General features: G+C 38.2%; 1 protein-coding gene and 1 long non-coding RNA gene across 5 annotated transcripts; both read left to right on the top strand.

Annotated features, from left to right (window-relative positions):
- The first annotated feature begins 273 nt into the window (after positions 1-273).
- On the top strand, positions 274-3,759 carry LOC148803348 (uncharacterized). Of its 2 annotated transcripts, XR_016076502.1 has the most exons (3): positions 363-1,950; positions 2,369-2,576; positions 2,743-3,759. It is a non-coding gene; the product is annotated as an uncharacterized LOC148803348 (long non-coding RNA). The 2 variants fall into 2 exon arrangements; XR_016076500.1 differs by having other exon boundaries at positions 274-2,576.
- A 12,745-nt stretch (positions 3,760-16,504) lies between these two features.
- LOC104594275 (serine/threonine-protein kinase D6PKL2-like) lies at positions 16,505-23,145 on the top strand. 3 transcript variants are annotated; one of them, XM_088896886.1, is made up of 4 exons: positions 16,505-16,824; positions 17,365-17,466; positions 17,750-18,857; positions 22,129-23,145. In XM_088896886.1, exons 3-4 carry the CDS (start codon positions 17,896-17,898, stop codon positions 22,991-22,993), a joined length of 1,827 nt encoding a protein of 608 aa, XP_088753012.1. In that variant the 5' UTR covers positions 16,505-16,824; positions 17,365-17,466; positions 17,750-17,895; the 3' UTR covers positions 22,994-23,145. The 3 variants fall into 3 exon arrangements, with proteins under 3 accessions (XP_088753012.1, XP_010252801.1, XP_088753013.1); XM_010254499.3 differs by lacking the exon at positions 17,365-17,466; XM_088896887.1 differs by lacking the exons at positions 16,505-16,824; positions 17,365-17,466 and adding an exon at positions 16,940-17,208.
- The last annotated feature ends 102 nt before the right edge of the window (positions 23,146-23,247 follow it).

Below are 23,247 nucleotides of genomic sequence, written 5' to 3'. Positions count from 1 at the left end.
CTTGCGTGTATTTGTCATTCGTAATGGCTTTAGTCACTCTTGCTTGCTTTTTTCACTTGTCATTCAAGTACTAGTATCTATCTGTAAATCAACTCCACTCTTTCTCTCTGGCCTCTTTTGGGCGATCAACTTTTTCTTGTACCAATCACTAGTTAAATTTTATCTCGGTTTAGGCTGTAAAAGAAAGGCACTGACCCCCATTGCCCCTCATTGGGATTTTGTTTTCCTTATCTACGTGCATGCTGCGTCAACACTGGTGAAAAAGAGGTCGGCTTTAGTGAATAAGGGGTGGGTTGTGGGCCCCCTCTACAGCGGCCGGCCAGTGGCAGTAGAAAACGAACGTGAGAGGGCTCTGTGCTTTCGCGTTTTCTTTTGTTGAGAGCTTCTCATTCTCTGATGGAAGTCCACATCCACGCCGGGGACGGGTAAAGCCCAACGATGGGTTAGACCACATCATTGGCGGAAGTCCTTCCACGGTAGGAGAAGGAAAGAGCAGCGTCCTCATTGTCGGACTGGAACAAGAAACGGAAGCTAGTTGTTGGAGGGGCTCATGGAGTGCAACTCCACAGAAGAGTACGCGTGCTTTCGCGCGTACTGAAAAACGGATGCAACAAGTACTCTAGCCTTCGCATGCTTTCGCGCTAACATGCTCAATGCAACAAGCAATAGATTGAGCGCTAGCATAGTGCGGTAGCGCAGCCGTATGAACGACCCTATCTTGTATTGAAAGGTTTTTCATGCTATACAACACGTTCAGAAAGGCCAACCTCCTATGTACCGTACCATTTTGGTACCTCGAAAGGGAGGTGCTCCTTATGATGCTATACAGACAGCTGTCCGAAGCACAAGGGGTAGACTCGAACTCGGATAGGATAGGATAGGATTGTGCGTGTCGGGCCCTTCGGGTGTCATATTTTGGCCATGTTCCCCATACCGTAAGCCCCTATGTTATGCATGCAGTCGTAATATTTTGTTACGTATTCTCAATTTCTTTGGTGAATTTTTTAGGCCAAGTTTGGGAGTCTTTAAAAATAAGTGTTTATTCAAATGAATATTTATTTTGAGTCAAAATAAGTGTTTATTTGTGCTTAGGGTTAAGAAAATATGTACTCCAAATTTTGGATTTATTTTTTAGGTAAACTTCTTGGTTCATTTCAATGATTGTTCCTTTGCCACCATGTTCTACTCATTCATCGTCCATTCATAGAACTCGGGTTTCCCCCATTTCAATTTTTGTTTCTATTTCAGATTATTTATTTGGTTGAATAGTATTCACCCATCTATTGTATACAGCATGGGAGATTCTGGGAAGGATGGCCCAAGGAGTGTATGTGTTGGGTGGGAAAGGCTATTGGTCACCATTGGTATTGTCAACCATTGATGCTTTCCAGAGAGGAATACAAGTAGAGGTTGGTTGTGACTTGTGAGCCAGGTTTTGCAGTGCGTAATCACAGATTTAATGAACTAGTTGAAGTTCCTTGGGGCTACAACTATTGCAGCCCTGTTTAATTAGTAGAGAAGAAATCACATCCCAATGACGGAAGTAAGTTTGAGAAGTTACACCTGGGGGATATCAGCCTGCTTATTGACAAGTTATTTCCTATTCTTCTGAAGGTTGAGAAGGGTGGGTTAGCAAAGAAACTTTCAATTTTGCATGAGTGCAAATTGGAAGCTATTGTAGGAAGCTTTCTTGGGGCTTGGACACTAGAAAGAGTTATATGGGATGCTATTGTTTTCAAAAAAACATACGATCTATTCTTGGAGGACACATCTGTGTCCTGCTTTGTGGCGGAGCCCCTTTGTCTAGAGATAGACAATGATTCATTAATATCTTCCTAGGATAATTACTCTTTCTCTCATCTGTAGTTTCACCCTGATGGATGTCTTGAAATCATTGATAGGAAGGAGGTTGTTAAACTTCAACATGGAGAATATATCCCTCTTGGCAAGGTGCAAATCAGAACTTTATCTATTAGTTTTTCGATTAAGACGCCCCTTCTGAGAATACGTTTATTGTGGAATGATGATCGGAATGGTCATTCTCCCCTACATTGAGAAACATGTAGTAGGACTTGGTACCAACTACCAAATGGGCCCAACATAGGAGTGTTAGACATTTACATTTACTGTTGGATGATCCTTACCCATTTAACCTTTAGCAGTTTATTCTTATTGTCTAACAGTTTATTTCTTTGACTCTGGAGTTAAATAAGGCCCATAAAGGTCAACTCCTGAACTTCTAAGTCCCTGTATGTGTCTCACATGTAGCACAGGCAGAGGAAACAGTTTTTCCATCTTTGAGGGAGGAATTATTCCTTGTAAGATTGTGGGAATGATCAGATTGACTTATTTGGTTCTCTATCTTCAGCTTGAAGGAACCGTGATGTCAAGCAACCATGTGGATAAAATCATGGTCCATGTGGATCCCTTACACAGATACTGTGTTGCATTGGTAGTCCCATTTGCATAAGGTCCTTGACAACTAGGCCCAGGGGACTAGAGTCGAGTACAAAGATTTTCAGGATCTGTGCCTGAAAGATGAAGCAGTTTCTGAAGTTCAATAACCCCTTTCCAAGGTTAGTAAACTTTAGCTTGTCTATGTTAAGACTTTGTTGGAAAAATTGTAACTGCATATTTAAATGGGCACTAGTATGTTGGCTTGTGCCTGCAAGATGAAACAGTATGTTAATTTGCATTTATGTGACATTAGTTTGTTGTAATGTGCTTGTGTGCATGGTACAGGTAGCTAAAACTGCAAAGCTTGACAAGTTTGATATCCAAGCAAAAATTAGGCTCTTTGCCAGATCCATGGACACCAGAATCTGGTTCGGTAACCGCTGATCTCAAGTTGAAGAGGGAGCTTCAAATGTTACATGAGTAAAAGAATTGAACGGTAACTATAGTTTGCCTGTTTGATGTTATAATTGTTCACTGCAGATTTTATATATTAGCAAATATGCTTGAACCGCTTATTTTCCATTAGATGTCATATGGAATTCAAGGTCTTATTCATTGTACTTGAGTGTCAGTTTACAAGGTTGGGAATTTCAAATTTGCCTTGGTATGGACTGTAAGGAATATATCCTCCCTGTGCTCTGTTCAGATTAGGTTTTTTAGGCAAGATGGGAAAGAAGAGGAGAGGAGGTGAAGGAGAACAGACACGAATTCCAGAGTTTTCAGGGTTGTGTGTTCTGTGATCTTGATCTAGAGGTTCACTATTTTATGGGAAAGATTGATGTAACAGATTTGCAGGGGAAAAAATTTCTCTGTGCTATGTTTTTTCTTACATGCTAAGATTACTTCAAGTTCAGACAATAGCTAAGAGAAAACCCAGATGAACAACTATAGGCCCTGATACGGTATAATGCATTAATGCTAGCAAATCTTTTGGCAGCTACATTCTGCATCAAGACAATAAATAGTACACTGAGACAAGAGCCAAAGACATTCTTCTAGTGTTCTTGCTCATCTAGGCCCATTAGAAATAGTATCTATTCAGCTATTCCTAATCACAAGGTCTCAAAGAACACTAATCAAAGGTCTCTGTGTATTGGGATTGTAATGCTTTGTTTGAAAATCTTCTAATACGGTATGTTACAGTTGAATCAGCTAGAGCATTGCCTTCATAAGTGTATTTGACTGCAGCTGTGAAGACCTTGGGGGACAAGTATTAAACATGTAATTGTGATTTCAGAAAGGGAAAGCCTCAGAAAGTTATGCATAATGAAAATTAGATTGTTTAACCAAAGTCTTTCTGTAGGGTACTGAGTACATATGATCCTGGTCTTAGCTGCTAATCTGCTGTAGTTGAGAACCAAGCTATGATCTGATAAACTTCTTCACAGGGAAAGAAAGACATGTTTATAATTAATATTATCTGTTCAGTTTCAGATTACAAGAGAAATGGATCAACGCCAATTTTAGACAAAATGACGCCATGGTCATTGCTTCATAAGCCATAAAGATTCGAGCACATGGAGTGGTTGACTTAAGGAGCATTAGGAGACAATCCTTGGCTCAAATTTGACAAACGCAAACCCCCTAGGCACAAAACAATCGCCTGCAAGTGGAGGAACTGATTGATAGGCTCATAGGCTAGCCCAAGAATCAACGAGGATATGGCATGCGATACAACCTGTTTGTGTGGTTATAATCAAGGATCAAATTTTCGTTATGTATCGGCTTGTATTGGTCAATAGGTATCGTATTGGGGCCTTTTCGATACGCCCCTGGGTGTATCGGGTTAGGCCATGGTTCAGAAGATAGCTGGGACTTACACTGACCTCTCTGAACCAGTTTTGAAAAGAAAATAAATAAAACATAAAAAAAACACGATACAGGCCAATATCGATATTTAAAACCTTGTTTATAAATAGGAAAAAGAAAAAGATTAAGCGTGCACCTGAACAACTATCGCTTCTTTTATACTATTTCGGATTCACATCTGCGCTCCACAGAGCGTGCCCCACAGGTGCCCCATGCACATCCAACCCGTGTATTGAGAGATGTTCCCAATGCAAGCTAAGATGTGCATGTGGAGCGCTGATGTGATCTCTACTATTACTATTTGTATTTCAACATAGGGGTCCCACCCAGACCCAGCCCCCAGGAGCAAGGGCAAAATGGATTTGAATTCAGCTTCCGCCTTGATTTTGATTCTGCCAAAAATGAATTCTCTATGCTCAAGGAATTTAGGTTGTGTTTGGTTTGGAGGAAAAGGTAGGGAAATCTATATCCCTACCTTTCCTTCAAAGTTCAAACCACACAGCCTAGGATTTGCGTCTCCCATTTTAAATCCACCTCAATCCAAACTCAACCTTTTCAGATTGGTCCTTCACACCCCCTCCCAGAAAGGGTAAATTACATATTATCACCCTGTACTTTTGTGATAGTGATAAAGATACATAGTTATTAGACCTGTTCATGGGCTGCGCCAGGCCGAGCTTTGCTTCTTTATCAATAGAAATTGTCTAGACCCAAGCCCGAGCACATGCCAACTTTCAGGCCTAGATTTTGAGCCCAAGCCAAGCCCTTATATAAGGCTTGAAGCCCAATCTGCACATAAATGTCCTATTTTTGGTGTAATTTAATAAGCTAACATTATATTAATTTGGTAATAATTTAATAAATTAATACATTAGTTCATATTTTCTGAATAGTAAATTAATATTTGATAATAATTTAATAAACAAATACATAATATATATATTATATATATAAATAATGTATATTTCTATTATATGTAATAGTATTGGGTCGGGCTTATTTGAGAAAGCCCGACGCCGACCCAAAAAATAGTCGGGCCTAGTATTTAAAGCCTGAGCCCAAGCCTGCGGGCTTGAAATTTTGTCCAAGCCCAAAAAATATCGGGTCGGGTCAGGCTGGCTCATTGAGCTATCCAGCCCATGAACAGGTCTAACAGTTACTTAGGCACCTGAACAAAGACCCCAAGGGGTGAAGTATTATTACTCCTAAAATAGCATATACATACCAACTAAGGGCCGATTCATTGGTGTGTTAGTTGGTTTGTTCTAGCGTTGATGCGGAATAGAATCCCGCAACCAGCACTTTGGAGAAAAAGGGGTCAAGGGGAAAATTATTAATGGTGCATAGCACAAAAAAAGGGTAAATTTCTTAAACTACCCTCATGGTTTAACTAATTAACTAAATGTACCCCTACTGTTTGAAAACTAACTGACGCTAGCCTTACTGTTTCTGACAATTGATTAATCCTTCTTAGTCACTAACGTGCATCAATGAAGATGTAAAAAAGACTATTGTACCCTCCACTTGGATCTCTCCCTCTCCTTCTCATTTCCTTTGCCAGAACTACTAGAACCACTGGAACTACCAGAACGGTGGATGATGATCGGATCTCAGATCTGGGTTTCCATATCAGATCTAGGTTCTTCTGATTTTTCAAGGACAGCACCGGCAACATCAGCAAAAGTCTCGACGGCAGGAACATCCTAGTTCCTCATCGAAAATCTTTTTTTCCTGTTTGGAGGGTAACTCCGAAACTCATCAGACATCTTCTTTCCCGTTCCTCACCTTCGCCTTCCTCTTCCGACGAGCACAGGGAGGTCCTGCAATGAACACGAGGCACAGGCTGACATATAGGCTCTTGGTTGTGCCGTGTCGGAGATAGTAATGGGTAAGCCGGTGTGGAAGGATGGGGATAACACTGACGTTAGTGCCCTACTATTTTGGATTGGTTTCAGCGAAGAACCGCTGAAGATTCTAGGGGTTCTCACACAGGTTCCAAGTTGAGGGCGGGAACATGAAAATTGGGATTCTGGCGAAGAACTGCCGAAGATAGTAATCCAAACACCCCACCTTTTGTTCTCTTGCTCTCTTGTCTTGGTCCTGTCTTCTTTGCCAGATCTTGTCCTAATCCTACCTTCAAATTGAAGATGGTGAAGAATCTGAGATTTCCAAGGTCTGAGACTTATAAACGCATGGAGCTTTATCAATGTTTGATGTTACAGCTCTTTATTTGCAATATTCTTATTTGAATCATTGAAGTCAAAAACCATCCAGCAGAGGTCCAACGACGACACTTGTTGGGAAAACAGCATAAGACATCTTTTTAACAGCATTTGATTTACCCGAGGAAGCGTATCAACAACATCAGATTTGGAGGAGCATGAGACCTGAGAGCAGAGGATCAAGGACCCTTCTACATCGCAGAATCTCGACACTGAAAGGTTCTCAAAACTCTTCGCTCCAAGCTTCTTACCCAAATCGACAACTCTGAAAGATAGGAGGAAGCGTTCCTCTTCAAATTGAAGACAATGAAGAATCTAAGATTTCCAAGAATCTAACATCAGTGGTCTGATGTTCCATTTTTCTTGTGTTCATTTACAGTAAGATTTTGACAGACGACGAGGGTGAGAAAGGGAAAAGGCAACCGACAACAGGAAGAGAATCCAAATGGAGTTGTTAATAGAAGAAGAGAGTGACAATGGAAGCCTTGATTTGGAGAGTGTGTGTGTGTGTGTGTGTGAGTGAGAATGGAAGCCCTGGTGGAGGGTAACGAATGGCAGGTTAAGGATCGAATCAGTTCATTTTGCTGTTGAAAGGAAGAAGACGGAAAGGGTAAAATTGGGTTTAAAAAAATATACATCATCTATATATGAATTTAACAGATGCAAACGGTTAGGGTAAAGCTAGTCAATTGTCAGAAATAGTAGGGGTAGCATCAGTCAATTTTCAAATAGTAGGGGTATACTTAGTCAATTAGCTAAACCATAATGGTAGTTTAAGAAATTTACCCCAAAAAATAGCATATACATGATTTTGCGTTAGACATATTTGTATTTGCACTCTTCCCCAAACTGTTTTACATCGATCCTGTCTTCGGTCTTCGTGAGGATAATAAGATATGGATGGTGTGGTGTGCCACTGAGAGGAGAGAGGGGAGTCTACAAAAAGATTATGTTCTAAACCTGCCAGCTTGATGCTTCAAGAAACAACTATACTACCATATCTATCGAGAAGCATGGGAATAATAAGAGTGCAAGTCGAGTCAGGTTAAGCTTGCTTGACCCAAAAGCTTTGGAAGCCAAGTCCTTGAATCCCCAAAGTTTTAGAGCTGGCTTGACTCTTCTACTTCCTTTGTTCATATTTTTTAGATGGTCAAAACCTCAACCCTAATTCAACCTAAAGTTTTAACCCCAACCTAACTTAACTAATTTTGGGTTGGATTCGGGCTAACTCACCCCAAATTGTAGCCCTAATAACAATGTTTCAGAGGATTGTTTTCTTTCTACTTAGGGGGTGTTCTGTAGTGTGGATGAGAAATTAGTGGGTGCACAATGCTCCACTCCAAACCCTATGGCAGGGACCAATCCACACCACACTACAGTCCACAGTTGTTCTGAACTGTGGATGGATTGTGTGGACCGGAGTAGTCCACACCTACGGTGGTGTTCTGTAGGTGTGGTGTGGACTGGTCCACAGTCCACACCACACTTTTTTGATTCCATGTATCTCATATACATTTTATGGGAGATCCACATAGTCGATCATAAATGTCTAATTTTTGCATTTTATATGGTAAATAAATTGGAAAAACAAGGCATCAATATGTAGACAACAATTGAATTTTTAAATAATTAAAAAATATTATTTTATATATTAAAAAATTAATAATTTAAATATTATTTTATTGATAAAAATATTAAAAATTTAATATTTAAATAATGAAAAAAGAGTTGAGAAGCAGAACTATCGGACTTGTGCTAAAATTAACGTTAAAAATTATTATTTTATTGACAAAATATTAAAAATTTTAAATTTTAATTATTAAAAGACTAAATAAAATGAGAGTAATTGGACCAACATTGAAACCTTCCCACAAACTATCCATATCATAGTGTGGACCATCCACGAGAAAATACTATGGACGATAAACTGGGGTGTGGCCCGTCCCTGTCCATGCTATTTTGTGGATGGGGATTGTCCACACATAGCAGAACACCATACCTTACCGTGGATAGGACCAAAACGATCCCATCCACGATATATACACACTACCGAAAGCCACCTTAATTAATACAAAAAAGAAAAACATTGATAGTTCAAAGAAATCATGCTAATGAACTTAGGAATAATTCTAATGGGTGATACAATGAGAGAAATTAGATTGAGATGAATTTGTCACATGCATAAAGGGCATATGGAAAAGGAATTGGGTAGAAATAATAAGAAATTATTTGAATGCCCATAATTTAACAATGGATATAGGACATTAAATAGAACAAAATATTAAAATAGGATTCATGTGGTTGGCCCCTTATAGTTGAGAAATGGACTATTTTTAATCAAAAAGAAATGATGCATTATTTAGGTCCCATTTGGTTCGCGGGAATAGGGGTCTGGAATCGGAATCGGAATGGGCTATTCTGATTCCAACTGTTTGATTGAGCAGAATTGGAATTCCATTCTCATTCCTGTTGTAATGGCATTCCCCGTTTGAAGGAATAGCCATTATCTACCCTCTCCCTTGGGAATGAAATCTCATTCCTATTGATTCCAATTCTCATTCCTATTACTGTCTGAACCAAACAAACTATGGGAATAGACCATTCCAATTCTGATTTCAATTCCAACTGCGAACCAAATAGACCCTTAGATAGTAGATTTGTACATACAAATATACTGCTGTCATCATTATAATTTATACTCTTTTGTTTACAAGATCATGGGCAGTCACATTTAAAGATCTAGAAACATACTTTATAGTTATATTACCAGCACCATATGATCCTCAAAATGCAAATAGAGATAGATTTCTCAAGCTGTAAAATCACCTTGATGGGCCAAGTTCTTTAGAGAGACCCGGTAGTTGAGAATTGAGATAGTAATTCAGCCCTAAGGCTGTAATTAGATCGGATCAGCAACATCCAAATCTGATCCGATATCCAATCATCAGATTTTGGGGGATCTCAGATCAAATTTGAATCCTACTGAACAAATCAAATTCAGATTTAATCCAATTCTGTTTTATTTTTTTTAAATTGTATATATAATATAATACATAAAATTATATATGTATATATTTATATATAATTATATAGACTTTATATATTAAACCAATATATATTATAAAATAATGAGGCTCAGATTTTAGTGGGACTGGATGTGGTTAATTTTACATCCCATCCAATTATTAGTGGGATGTTGATTTTAAAATCTGAATCCAATCTGATTAGGAAAACAGATGATCTGACTCAGATAATCGGATCAGGTCTCGACTTTTGGAGTTTGTCCATAGCCTTGTTTGGCATCTCTGGAGAATTGTAGGCTTTCTGTGGTATGGCCAATGGGTCTAATGAGCACTATAGTTTGGTGCTGTTTAGATTAGAAAATAAAATAAAATAAAATCGCCTAAGACCTATGTCTAGTTAGGTGTTGTTTGGATTAGAGATATATAACAAGTCATTATACTTCTTTCTTGATTGTCATATAAATAAACTAGTGATCATTGCTCATTGTAACATGTAAAATTTTCAGTGATATCCGGTGCCTAGAACCACTCAAGTTTAAGTTGACAAAACGTGCTTCAAAATAGAAGGTGCCAGCTAGATTTCTGGTAAGGTCTAGTGTTGAGCTGAGCTTAGGATGTGATCACTTAGGCTATGTTTGGTTTGAAGGAAAAGGTAGTGAAAGGAAGGCAAACCTATACAAGTTTTGTAAAGGTTTCCTTAACTTTGCCCTCCTTTCCCTACTTTTTCCTTCAATCGAATACATCCTTATGGAGTCATTTGATAATAGCCAATGTATGTGAATTAAAAATCTTATAGTTTTTAAAACCGAACTGGACAACGAATCGGTCAAGGGTCCGGTTCCCAGGTCGAACGGTCCAACTGTTTGAACCGAACAGATGGCCTGTTCTGACAAAAAATAAAAAAAATAAAAAATGATCAAAACCGTTGGATGGTTTGAACGGTTCGACCACCTAAGTCAATGGTTTATTGACCAAATCAACGATTTTTAGCGAAATAACAATTCTGGGGTAAAACGGAACCAGTCACCTGACTAGTTCCCGGTTTTGAAAACCATGGAAAAGCTTATTACTTGATCTTTTTAGGTAGAACAAGGTTCATATAATCGGGATATGACTTAGGTAATAATGATGATAAACTATTTTATCCACTAAAAGATGAAAACAATAAATCATTCAGTTCAATAACTTCATCTGCCATAAACAGCCATATAATATCCCATCATTCGTAAGAAAAATAAAAACAGGAAAATGCTCAATTTAGAAAGAGTACAAATACAAATATTTGTATAATACAAATAAAAGGTTTAAAAATATTGAATATAAGGTTTTGTACTGAACATATTTGTATTTGCACTAGCCTAAATGAAAAAAAAAAAGTATAGTTTTAGTAGCCAAAATGAAACCACCAATAAATCTTCAATTGATAAATTGATTGGGCCCAAAATGATCCTACATAGTCCTCTTGCTATCTTATATTGTTGTGGCAAATTTGAATCCAAAATCACTTGCCACATGCCCTCTTTTTATACATTTTTAATATTGAAATATGGTACTAAAATTTCAATGCCTGATGATGATGATAAAAGACAGAGTAGATGAGTGCACATGTGGCCAAATTACAAGAGGTCCTTTATATCAATGTTTTCAAAACTAGACTAGACAGTCAGACCAAAAAATCGTTGATTTGGTCAACAAATCGTTGACCTAGGCAATTGAACAGTCGAATCATCAACTCGAACAATAGTTTTTGGCCATCTTTTGTTTATTTATTTTTTTATTTTTTTGTCAAAGTAGATTGTTCGTTCAAACCAAACAGTCTACCTGTTTGATCCAAAAACCGGACCCCATAATGGTTCCCTTTCTTTACATGACAGATTGTCTTTGGTAGGCAAGATAATCTCCCCACGAGGCAGAAATATGACAAGTATGTAAAGGGAGGTTCCCTACTTGGCCCAATTAGGGAACCTTTTCCTATTGGCTTGCTACATCTTGTAATTCAACTCTCCTAAATATCACTCAAGAGATCTTTATCAATGTAAGTTTTCAATTATGCTTCATATTTCCATATGGCTAAAAGATGGGCGTGATCTGTGAATTAGATGAGGGTGATGATCAGAGTAGGAAACTTTGACAATTACTACTTCAACAATAACAACAAGAGCAAATTACACCAATTCCCCTGTTTGGAAAAGCTCACCAACTTCCTGATAAGACTATAAACAACTTTGAAATACGGGGAGGTTCAGTGAACCTTTTCCAAAACATAATAGGTGTGGGTGTAATTTGCCCTAATAATAATGATGGCAGCAATAATGATGTTTAGGTTTTGTGTGGTGGCAAAGTTTAGAGTGGTTGGGAGGAGGATGCTTATATTGACTTAAAAGCACTCATGAAACATGAGGGTAAAAGTTCTCCCTCTCACTCCAAAAAAAAAAAAGTAAAATGATGTACACATGCTAGAATTTAACTAGGTTATATGTTTCTTACAACACTACAATGGTCACAAGAAACTGATACAATAGATGTTCATGGGCCAGGCCGGGTTTTGATAGTGTATTAACAGTTTTTAGGGTTGTCCGGGTTTTGATAGTGTATTAACAGTTTTTAGGGATGTCTGGGTTTTGATAGTGTATTAACAGTTTTTAGGGCTGTCCGGGTTTCGGCCAGGTTCGACATCTTGTTTACCCTTATTAATTAATAAAATTATGGTTTTTAAAAATTACAAGTTCAATTTGATTTTATAATTGAAATTGTAAAAGATGGGGTAAAATACAGAGACCCACCCTTAAGTCCTGCATTTTCATTTGTGATAGAGAGCTATCATGTAGTTATAGATTCTAATATTGTATTCTCATCGTTGGCATTCTGTCAGTTTTGAACATTCATTAGATTATTATCCTTTCCATTTATTGCATCTCCAAAACCTAAGTTTTGAACTCATGCCATTCTCTCCCTCTCTCAGTATTTAATACTTAGGTTTGTAGATCCATTGCTGAGGAAGTGCATGGAATAATGTTATGAGTTCTCCATGTTGTTAGAACCAATAATAGCGGATCTACCTCTTTCGGCTCTCCTTTGTCTTGGAAAGAAGAAAAAAAAAATAGAAAAAGTTCAAAATTTGGGCTTTTGCAAGGTTTTTAAAATTGGACCAGACAGGGAACCATTATGGGGTCCGATTCCTAAGTTGAACACTTTGAACGGATGGCTCGCTTTGACAAAAAAATAAAAAAAAAAAACAAAAAATGGCTAAAAACCATTGTCCGGTTCAACTGTCTGGGTCAGTGGTTTGTTGACTAAATCAACGGTTTTGGCCAAAAAGCGTTTTTGGGGTAAAACGAAACCAATCAGATGACCAATTCCTAGTTTTTCCAGTCCAGCCCAATTTTGAAAACACTGGATTTTTGAGATGTAATAAATAAAGGAAAGGGAAAAATGGTCCCATAAAAGTTCAAAACTGATAAATGCTAACATCAAGAAAGAGTGTTGAAATATGAAAAAACACAAGATAGCTCCTCACAAGGCTATGCTCATACCATGCTCATAGTCACAGCTAGACCTGTTCATAGGCCGGGCTTGGGCTTGGCTTTTTGTCAAAATTCAAATGGGCCTGAGCTCAAGACAGTATAAAGTTGGGCTCAAAGCCTGGCCTGTGAACAGGTTTAGTCATAGCCACTTGTAGCTATGCATTAGGAATATCTCCCCATAGATAAAAACATACAAGCATGAAGATATTCCCAATACACAATTGCAAGTGGCTATGAGGACAATGTGAGGACGGTCTTGTGATGATTGAATCCGATCTCCATGGACCTTAGTGCCACTACTCCTAAGGTAAAGGGGTTGTTCTCTATAATTTACCTAAAAGTTATAATACCCAATGTTCTGAGAACCGAACCAGGCATAGAATCGGAGAAGGGAAAAGTTTGACCAGGGTCAAACTGGAGGTCGAACCATGATGATGTGGCATATACATATATATACTATGGTCATATAAATACTATATATAATATACTTTACAACTTTTAATGTACTTAAATGTGATAGATGGATGGTAAGCTTCTTAATTTTTTAAAACAAATGACTAGGGTTCAAGTCTTTTGACTTACATTTTCTTTAAAATACGTGCATAATAATGTAATATGTATAATAAATAATCATTAATTAGCATAAGGAAAGAGGTGGATCAATGGTAATTAAGTATTTTGTGAAAATAAGAAGTCTTGGATTCAAATCTTATTAACAATGTTTTAAAGTTCCACTTATATATGGACCCGGGCGTTTTCATGAAACCGGGACTGGTTCACCGGTTTTTCGGTCCAACTGGCCAGTCAGCCGATTATCAATGGGCTTTAAGCAAGTCTGGTTATTGGGGGTATGACCGAACCAATCAAAGCCCTGGGTTACAGTTCAACCAGCCGGTCTGATTTCCTAAACATCGATAATACCACATATAAAATATTAACCATATATGTATATAATTTCTAGACCAAGCCTGGTGGGTTCGGGCTAGGTTGTGCCTAGAATAAAAATGGCTTCTTGAGCTTAAAAATTTGTGGGTTAGGCAAATTGGGCCAGGTCCGGTCATAAATGATCATTCTTATGCTAATATCATAGTTAGTAATGGAAATACTTTCTAAGTGGGTATTTGGTATGGTGGTGATTTAATTGACAATATTTACACTTAAATCATGACAACTTTTTTTGGCTACATACTCCCCTAACCTGCTCTCAACTTAGGTGAGGGCGGGATACAATCCAAGAACCTGACTCCTTGCTATCAAGGTTTTGAAAACTGACCTGGAGAACGAATTGGTCAGGGTCTAGTTCCTAGGTCGAATGGTCTGAGCGTTCGAATCAAACGGTTAGTCTGTTCTAACAAAAAAAATTAAAAAATAAAAAACAGTCAAAACCATTTGAATGGTTAACTACCCGGGTCAGCGGTTTGTTGACCAAAATCAACGGTTTTTAAAAAAATTCAATTTTCTAGAAAAACGGAACCAATCACCTAACCGATTCCTTGTTTTTCCAGTCCGACTGTCTGGTCCTGTCCAGTTTTGAAAACTATACTTGCTACAACTAGCCAAAGGCCTTACCTTACCAACAAGCTAGCTCACACCTTCAAAAATCAAAACTTAAATCATGACATAAGAAACCAGAAAAGTGAGATGCTTTTGGCACGAAAACAATACTTTATAATAGCTTCAAACATGTTGGTGCCATTACATATAGGATAATTGAAGTGGGAATGCTCCAAACTACAACAAATATCTTTTTGATGTTTGTCTCAATACTCTCATTCATATAACCCAACACAAAATATGATGTAGCTATTTTAAGCTAAATCTGCCCAACTAAAGTAAAATTGATTATGTGGTGCTTACAAGGAGTCAAAACAAAAACGAAACAAAACGCCATACACCACCTAATTTAACCAACAACATTCTTTTCAACCTTTGGAATCCATGGCTCCATAACTTAGACCATGCTATTGATTGTTTAAGTTGAACAAAAGATCAATCAGTGGGAAAGAAGAAAAGTATGGGAAAAGGAGGGGCCGGGGCAAATATACAATCCATGGCTCCCTGCTATAAAGAGTAGGCAAACCGGGGGAATTGATCAGTGGGGACTAGTTTTTAGAATTTGTGGTCTGAAGTCATTCCACTTCTTCAAATGCTCATGCTTTACCAGTAAATTACTAAAAAGCAAGGCAGAAAGAGATTGCTGCTTACATGGATTATATACAGCCACATAGGTATGTTTCTTCCAAAGAGGCTAATAGACCCAAAATCGGAAATGGTGGAAATATGAACTACCAAAGTTTGAAAAGAAAAGAAAGGAATAATAGAAGGAAATGAGAAAGCATATTTGGTTTTGTATACAAACACCAGTCGCTCTGTTTTAGTGTTTTATTCATATTAATGGCAGGTTTTAAAAACAGGATCGAAAATGGAACCGTTTTAGTTATCGGTTCTTGAGTCAAATGGTCTGACAATCCAGTTTGAATGAATGACCCTTTCTGATTTAAAAATAAAATAAAAAATATCCAAAAACTGTTGTCTAGATCGATGGGCCGATAGTTCAATCACCCGGACATTGACCAAATCAACGATTTTAGGGTAAAACAGAATCAATTTCTAGATCAACCGATCTGACCGTCTGATTCAATCTAATTTTCAAAACCATGATGAACACAAACAACAGCTCTCTCTCTTTCTCATGAATAAGAATTTACAACATCCATCACACGAGGAAGAAGTTTTAACCTCCATTCCACATATGGGGTGCAAAAGATCTTGATAGAAGGAAAAAAAAAGTCTAAAATGGACAACCCACATTACAATCAACCTACGAAGCTGATGAGAAAAATGTCGACCCACCCACAAAAACACCATGTGGCTTGATAAGCTACCAACTCAAGATTGGACGAATGTGTAAAGTTGATACGAGAAAAACATGGGCGCGTATCCGCTTCCAATGCACATTACAATTGGTCAAACGGGCCACCGATCGAGTATTTGCCTCTCCCACGACCAGTCGACCACCACCACATATTTTCAGTTTTTTAGACTGCTTTTAGTTTTATCCATTTAGACCACTGGTCCATAGATCTACATTCCGGTGGAGCATCATCCATGAGTTTTGATTTTTTATTTTATTGGCTGCTCCAAATCTCTGGCTCTGGTTAAACCACTGAACAACTGTAATTAAGACTTAAGAGCCTTGTCAAATTCTTTAGAGGGAGCATTAAAGGCGACGTGTAGTTAATGCACAGGAGATAGATTGTTATTTGTCGTCCGTATTTGGACAAATCGTAGAACAAGAAATAGATTAGTTTTATTTTCTTCTGCCAGAAAAATTTGAAAAATATAAGAAGAAGGGCATCGTTGTCATTGAGAAGGAGAGGATGGATACAGGAAAATAGATCAAAGTTTAAAGTAAAAGGTACAGTTGAGAGACCCATCCGGTGATTCGGACCCCTGAGCTCATAGGGGACAAAAAACTATGAAATAATTGAATGAGAAAAGCTTAACTTTAGCTTTGACCCCTCCTGGAGCCGGTTCCACTTCCTCTTCCTCTCTCTCCTCACACGCACAATAATCTTTGGAGTCTTGGACTGGACATCCAACGCTTTCTAACACTACTAAAGCTTTCTTTCCTTGCTTTTTCCCATCTCTAGCTTCACTCGTCTTGTTCTTCTTTTTTCTGTCCACAGACAGGAGCAAGTATTTCTATTTCCCCTCTTTCTCTCACTATAGCAGTGGTGCTATTTTCTCTGCTAAAGCAAACCCTAAAGTTCTGATCTTTGAAACCAGGTACTCTTTGCGGGCTTCTTTTATCGTTACTTTTAAGTGCTCTTGTGTTTCTCTTGATGGGCATGGATCTCTTTGCCCCCCCCCTGTTTTGCTGTTTTATTTTATTTTTAATTTTTTGCTTCTGGGTTTTTGTGGGGTTTTGGATCTGTGGTAGGGTTTGATCACAGATGTGGGTCTGCGATCATGATCTGGATGTTTCTCTACCACTTCCTTGGTTACTGTTTATCTCACTCGATATAATATATTTTATAAATTATTTCTTAAATTTGGCATCTGGGTTTGTTGAGTAGCCATTGAGGAACTGCATTTCTTAGAGACGGTCTTGATCCTTTACTTTTAGTACTTAATCTGTCATTTTTTCTGTAAAAGTTTTTGTTTTTCTAGGTGGGTTTCGGTTTATGTATCCCTCTATTCATTTATTTATCTATTATAATTTGTATTCGTCTGTGTCCGTGTTTATATTAGGAGGTAGATAATGCATTTTGACTTTGAGATAAATCTTCTTCTACGAAGAACTTTTAGGATCTTTTCTATTCTCAGTGGCCTGTTGATCGTTTACAGAAGTAGCGCTTGATCAGTGGTTGCATGCAAAGATGTGCTTCCCCTTCTTTCCTGTATAAAGTTGGTTTTTGTTCGTAGGTTGTAAGTTCTTGTTTTTTCTTGTTTGCTCATGAAAGTTTGAGTTTTGATTCGTCTGAACAAGGCTTGCGGTAGTTGAGATTCTTGATCTCTGAGATATTGGGGCTTATATTGTAATTTGTATTCGTTTTACTTGAAAACCGTTGTAGTTCTAATCAGAATATATGTTTTCCTGTTTGGATTATTTTGACACGGGTAAAAAATTTTCATATCTCAGTGCAGTCTGTGGTATATGTTGAATATGTTCTTGATTCCCTTTTCATATTGCTACTTTGATTAATTTCAGACGTAATCCTTTTCTGAAGCTGCTCTTTATGAAGTTGGAGAGGAAATATTTAGGTCAATTAATGGGAACCGTCATGAGGTTGAAGCTTGGGATAAAGTAATGGGTTTGCTTAATTTGTTCTTTTTAAGGAGCTTAGATTTCTTCCAATGGCCTCAAAAGCTAGTTCCAGAGGATCCTCAGAACAGCTGAAAGGGGCTACTAATCAAACAGAAGCAAATTCTCGAAGACCTTCACCTTTGCAGATTTCAAAGACAAGCAAATCAGAGCTTCTTACCCCCCAAAAGCTGCCAAGGTCTGTACAACTTTCATCATCCAAGCAGGCTAATTTAGAAGCTTCAGAAGATCAAAGATCACCAGATCCTCATCAAAAGGGGTCAGGTGACTTGTTGCTCAATAAAAATGATTCAAATTGTTCCTTAGGAGTTCCTAAAGAACCTTCAAATAAGGTAGATCCTGCAGTTAATGACATTAGGGACTCACTGGAAGACATCGAAGACCAAGAAAAGAAAAAATCTGAGCATGGAAGTGTGAAGGATAGCTCAGCTTCAGCAAAAGTTAGTGATGGGACTAGCAGTCTCACCAAGACCAGTGGAAGTGCCAAGATTAGTGATCGTGTTGATTTTGTTGAGAGTGGCAAGAGCAGTATGTGTAGAGGAAGTACAAGCAGTGATGTGAGTGATGAGAGTTCCTGTAGCAGCATAACTAGCAGTATCAGCAAGCCTCATAAAGCAAATGATTCAAGATGGGAAGCCATACAGGCTGTCCGTGCAAGAGATGGGGTTTTGGGTTTGAGCCATTTCCGACTTCTCAAGAGGTTGGGGTGTGGGGATATTGGGAGTGTCTATCTGTCAGAGTTGACTGGGACCAAGTGTTATTTTGCAATGAAGGTTATGGACAAGGGTTCTCTAGCAAGCCGAAAGAAGCTGCTTCGGGCTCAGACAGAAAGAGAGATACTGCAATGTTTGGACCATCCGTTCCTTCCAACACTATATACCCACTTTGAGACTGACAAGTTCTCATGTTTGGTAATGGAGTTCTGCCCTGGAGGAGATTTGCACACCCTTCGGCAGAGACAGCCAGGGAAACATTTTTCTGAACAAGCAGTGAAGTATGAAATCCTTCCCATATTCATTTGATCCTATTTAAATTAAAGCATAACAGTTATATAGCATATAGCATCTCTTTGATGTAGTGATGTTCTGGTTCATGTCAGCTATGTGTTTGATAGTTAAACCATTATCAGATCCATCTTTCTTTTGTGATGCCTACTGCACAAATTTGTTCTTAATATGCTAGCCTCATTTTTACCTTTTCCCTGAAGGAAAGAAAATAACTAAATAAATAAATGTATATTCAAATTAAAAGCAGTATTTTTCTTATGTGTGTTAGGCAGGAACCTGAAGAAATTTCCTGAGAGATGGAAGTTTTAAGAATGCAAATTCTTGAGAGAACCACCAATAACAAGAACAACAACAAATTGTTGGAGTTACGGTAATATTAGTAGATTTAAGTAAATTGTTTTCCTTTCATCGTTTCTACATGTCCAAGACCTTATTCTTCTCTGTAATATGTGCTTGTCAGCAACCTTTTTCTCATTCCAATTTTAGTTTTTGGCCTTTAAGTCTGGCTACCTGATATCTTTTTTTTTTTCCTGAGTTTTTATTACCAAAACTTGTTCAAACATGAGCTCAGAGTAATTTAAGCTTGCACCTTTTTCATTTTATTTTATTGTTTTCCGTTTTCTCTTTTCTTTTTAATTTTCCCATTTTTCCTCATTTTAGCATTGGTCATGATTTTGAGTTTACCATAGTGAATCAATTTCCACTTCAAAGAGCTAACTTCAGAAATATAGGCTGGAAAGAACGTTCATTTGTGGTTCTGTTAAAGATGCTGCAAAAGCTTTCTTGTAAACACCAACAAAATCACTATGTTGGTTTTCTTTCCTTGTGTTCTTGGCTTTCCCTTTGATATGTAATGACTAATGAAGTTTATAATTCATATGAGTTCTCTTATGAATCCACAAGGTCTGGAGGTTTATTTTTGTTGGGAGGAACAAACACAGTTTGTAAAGTAGACATATATATGGACAAATACTCAAGACTACTGCATGTGGTCTTTGGAATATTCCTTAAAATGTGACAGTTGTAGTTTATATTTCCTTCTTAACATTTGATCCAATTTGATAATTTATAGATTGCCTATTTCCCTTTCAAGAACTTCACACTAAAAGGATATCCTAAGTTTATCTATTTATTTGTTTAGAAACTTCATGTAAGGACTTTGAATGATGTTTGTTCTATTGGGCTTGTAAAATCTGAATGCATGCCTCAGCGGTCAAAGCGTAATTTCCTGGCATATAGGTGCTTTAGGTAGTTCCATGATAATTGGGGTGTTTGAACTTTGAACCAATTACTGAAACATGACAGAGTAAGATGATGCTTTTGAGTTGGTCCATGCCAATGTAGAGGTTTCTGCCTTCCACTTGGGTGAATGGAATTGTTCTTGGCATGTGGAAAGACTTGGAACTTTAATGGGATCTTATCCGGCTTTTTGATTGAGGACACAGTTTATAATTAATTTCTGGTACTGCTTTACACTTCTCTATAGAGGGAACCTTGAGTTTTTGGTTTGCCTTCTTAAATCTTAAGTACTTGATGTGAAACCAGAGCCCATTACTGCATGGCAGGACTTAAAACTGAGACCTTCTGAGTTCTGACATTTTTTTTCCTTTGATTGATAACCTTCTGACTTCCAACCTTGTTAGTCTCCATTCCTATGAGTCGTTAAAATTTGATCTCTCCCTCAATTTCTTGTTCTTTAGCTGGTTTTTATGAGGACAGACTAATGTGAGACAGGATAGTTGTTTTTGAAACACAACATGTTAGATTACTGAGGGCTGGGTTTTGGAGCATAAATGAATAAATATGATGTAAGATAGCTCAGATGTAAACACCTACATGCTGGATTTTCTGCACAACACTTGAAATTTGAAATGTCTTCTTAGAAACATCAATAGTTCTCAACCAATTTGCTCAATATTCATTTTAGTACCTAAGGTTTTGAATAGGTTCTCCAGTACTATTCTTGGCCAGTGGGCATGGGAAATTCTTTGCATGCTGAATTACTCTCTTCTGCAAGGTCTCTCAAACTTGCTTTTGCATCAGGATGGTCTGATCTTGTTGTAGGAAGGGGACTGTGGTGGTTATTGGGTTGATGGCATCTATGGTTTCTGGCCCAAATATTTCAGTTCACCAAATTAGAAAAGCAAGGCATTGGCCTCCAAATTGAATGGCTTATTTGTGTCCCTAGATTGGCCAATGGCATTGCGGACTCACTGGCAAGGGGGGGAATAGGCAGAACCACTATTAGATGGGGGATTACTACGTCCAGGGTTCCACTCTTGAACAGGGCTAAAACCATGTAACATTCCAAGTGAAAGTGGGGAAGCAAAGGACTTGAGACAAAAAAAAATGATCAATATAAAATATGGAAGTGTTTTAAATTATTGGCTCGAGTGCCAAAATAACATAAGAAATTATATATTTAGTTTTTAAAAGAAGTAGATAAATGAAGGGAAATGTAGAAGGATTACTAGGGTAGCCACATCTCTCTTCTTGAGCTAGAATTAGGGTGTCACCGGATCTAATGGCCTTATGATAGTGACATCATACTATCAAAATCAGGTACTCATGCAAACCACATTAAGAAGAGTAAGCTGGAATGAATTCAACAGAGAGTTTTAACATCTATTTTAGAGAAATAGAACTTGTTTCCTAGGTGGTGTTAGAATGTTCAGTGTTTCCAGAAACTGAGGCAACTATTTTCTGCTCCCTGGGACGCCAGAAACATTCTGCAAGAACATCAAATATTCATTTGAAATTAGAGAATACCTAAAGTCTGAGTTGAAGTAAATACGCCAGAAATTTTCCATTTCATATACCACAAGATAAAAAAGTGTCTGAAATCAATTGGAGAAGAAAATAAAGTAGGAACCAGTGTTGTCAAGCTTGGGTCAGAAACCACCAACCAAAAAGAGTTTTTTGGGTTGCGTGGTTCCTAGAAATGTTGACTTGGTCAAACATGTCTCAAATGCATGTTTTAACACATTAAAAGATTTAGTATTTATTGCTTTACATTTATCGACTATTTTTATTTGTTTGTTTGTTTGTTTGAGTTGAATGATCTAACTGAATGCCTGAACTGTTCCACCCATATGACCCAATGATCAAGGTGGTTTTTACATCCGATCTGACAACACCGGTATAATAGGAACCATCATCCTTTACAACCCAAAACCTAAGCATGAAAAAGATAGTGCATATATGCTTGTTTACCTGTTTCATTGTCGTGTGACTGGTGTAACTGGTTCCGACATGCAGGTTTTATGTAGCAGAGGTTCTTTTGGCTCTGGAGTACCTCCACATGCTGGGGATAGTGTATCGTGACCTGAAGCCAGAAAATGTTCTCGTGAGGGAAGATGGTCACATAATGCTCTCAGATTTCGATCTCTCTCTCCGTTGTGCCGTCAGCCCAACTCTTGTCAGGTCCTCCTCTCTCGAGTCCGAACCCTTTCGGAAGAACCCCATGTACTGTGTGCAGCCAGCTTGCATTGAACCTTCCTGCATTCAGCCATCTTGTGTAGTCCCCACAACATGCTTTTCCCCGCGCCTCTTCTCTAGCAAATCGAAGAAGGAGAGGAAACCCAAAAATGAGATTGGAAACCAGGTGAGCCCATTGCCAGAGCTCATTGCAGAGCCAACAGGGGCACGATCAATGTCGTTTGTTGGAACACACGAGTACTTGGCACCTGAGATCATCAAAGGTGAAGGACATGGCAGTGCTGTAGACTGGTGGACATTTGGGATCTTTCTATATGAGCTGTTGTTCGGGAAGACGCCATTCAAAGGGTCGGGGAATCGGGCAACACTGTTCAATGTTGTAGGGCAGCCATTGCGATTCCCAGAATCACCAGTTGTTAGTTTCCAAGCAAGGGATCTGATAAGGGGTCTCCTCGTGAAGGAGCCACAACACAGGCTGGCTTACAAGCGGGGTGCCACAGAGATAAAGCAGCATCCCTTCTTCGAAGGTGTGAACTGGGCTTTGATCCGTTGTGCCAGCCCACCCGAGATTCCAAAGCCGGTAGAGATAGAGCGAATTTCAGCCCCTACAGCATCGACAAGTGAGAAGGCTGCCACCGTCAATGAGAAGAGCTCTGGTAATTATCTTGAGTTCGATTTCTTTTAGTGGTTTGCGATTCTTTTCTGTATTGGAGAGGGACAATGCTGGGGATCTTATCTTCTTCAAATATGCATAGATGACGATGTGTTTGTTGTTGGGAACCATTCCAAATTTTAATTGCAACAAAGGCCAGCTACCAAATCTTCTCCATCCCTAAATACAAGATTCACTTTTCGCCTTATTCCATTTTTGTTTCAAATAATACATCGGCGGAAGAAATTCGTGGACCAATTTCTATGAATCACCATGCGATCAATTTC

The sequence above is a fragment of the Nelumbo nucifera genome, chromosome 1 (assembly GCF_055504915.1).
Source record: "Nelumbo nucifera cultivar China Antique chromosome 1, China Antique-T2T, whole genome shotgun sequence".
Taxonomy (NCBI): Eukaryota; Viridiplantae; Streptophyta; class Magnoliopsida; order Proteales; family Nelumbonaceae; genus Nelumbo; species Nelumbo nucifera.
The sequence above is the reverse complement of the archived record's forward strand: the minus strand, read 5'-3'. Positions and strand labels throughout refer to the sequence as shown.

Coding starts and splice junctions, on each gene's coding strand:
- LOC104594275 (XM_010254499.3), top strand. CDS start 17,896: ATGGCCTCAAAAGCTAGTTCCAGAGGATCCTCAGAACAGCTGAAAGGG. Junction 18,858..22,128: donor TTTTCTGAACAAGCAGTGAA/GTATGAAATCCT, acceptor TCCGACATGCAG/GTTTTATGTAGCAGAGGTTC.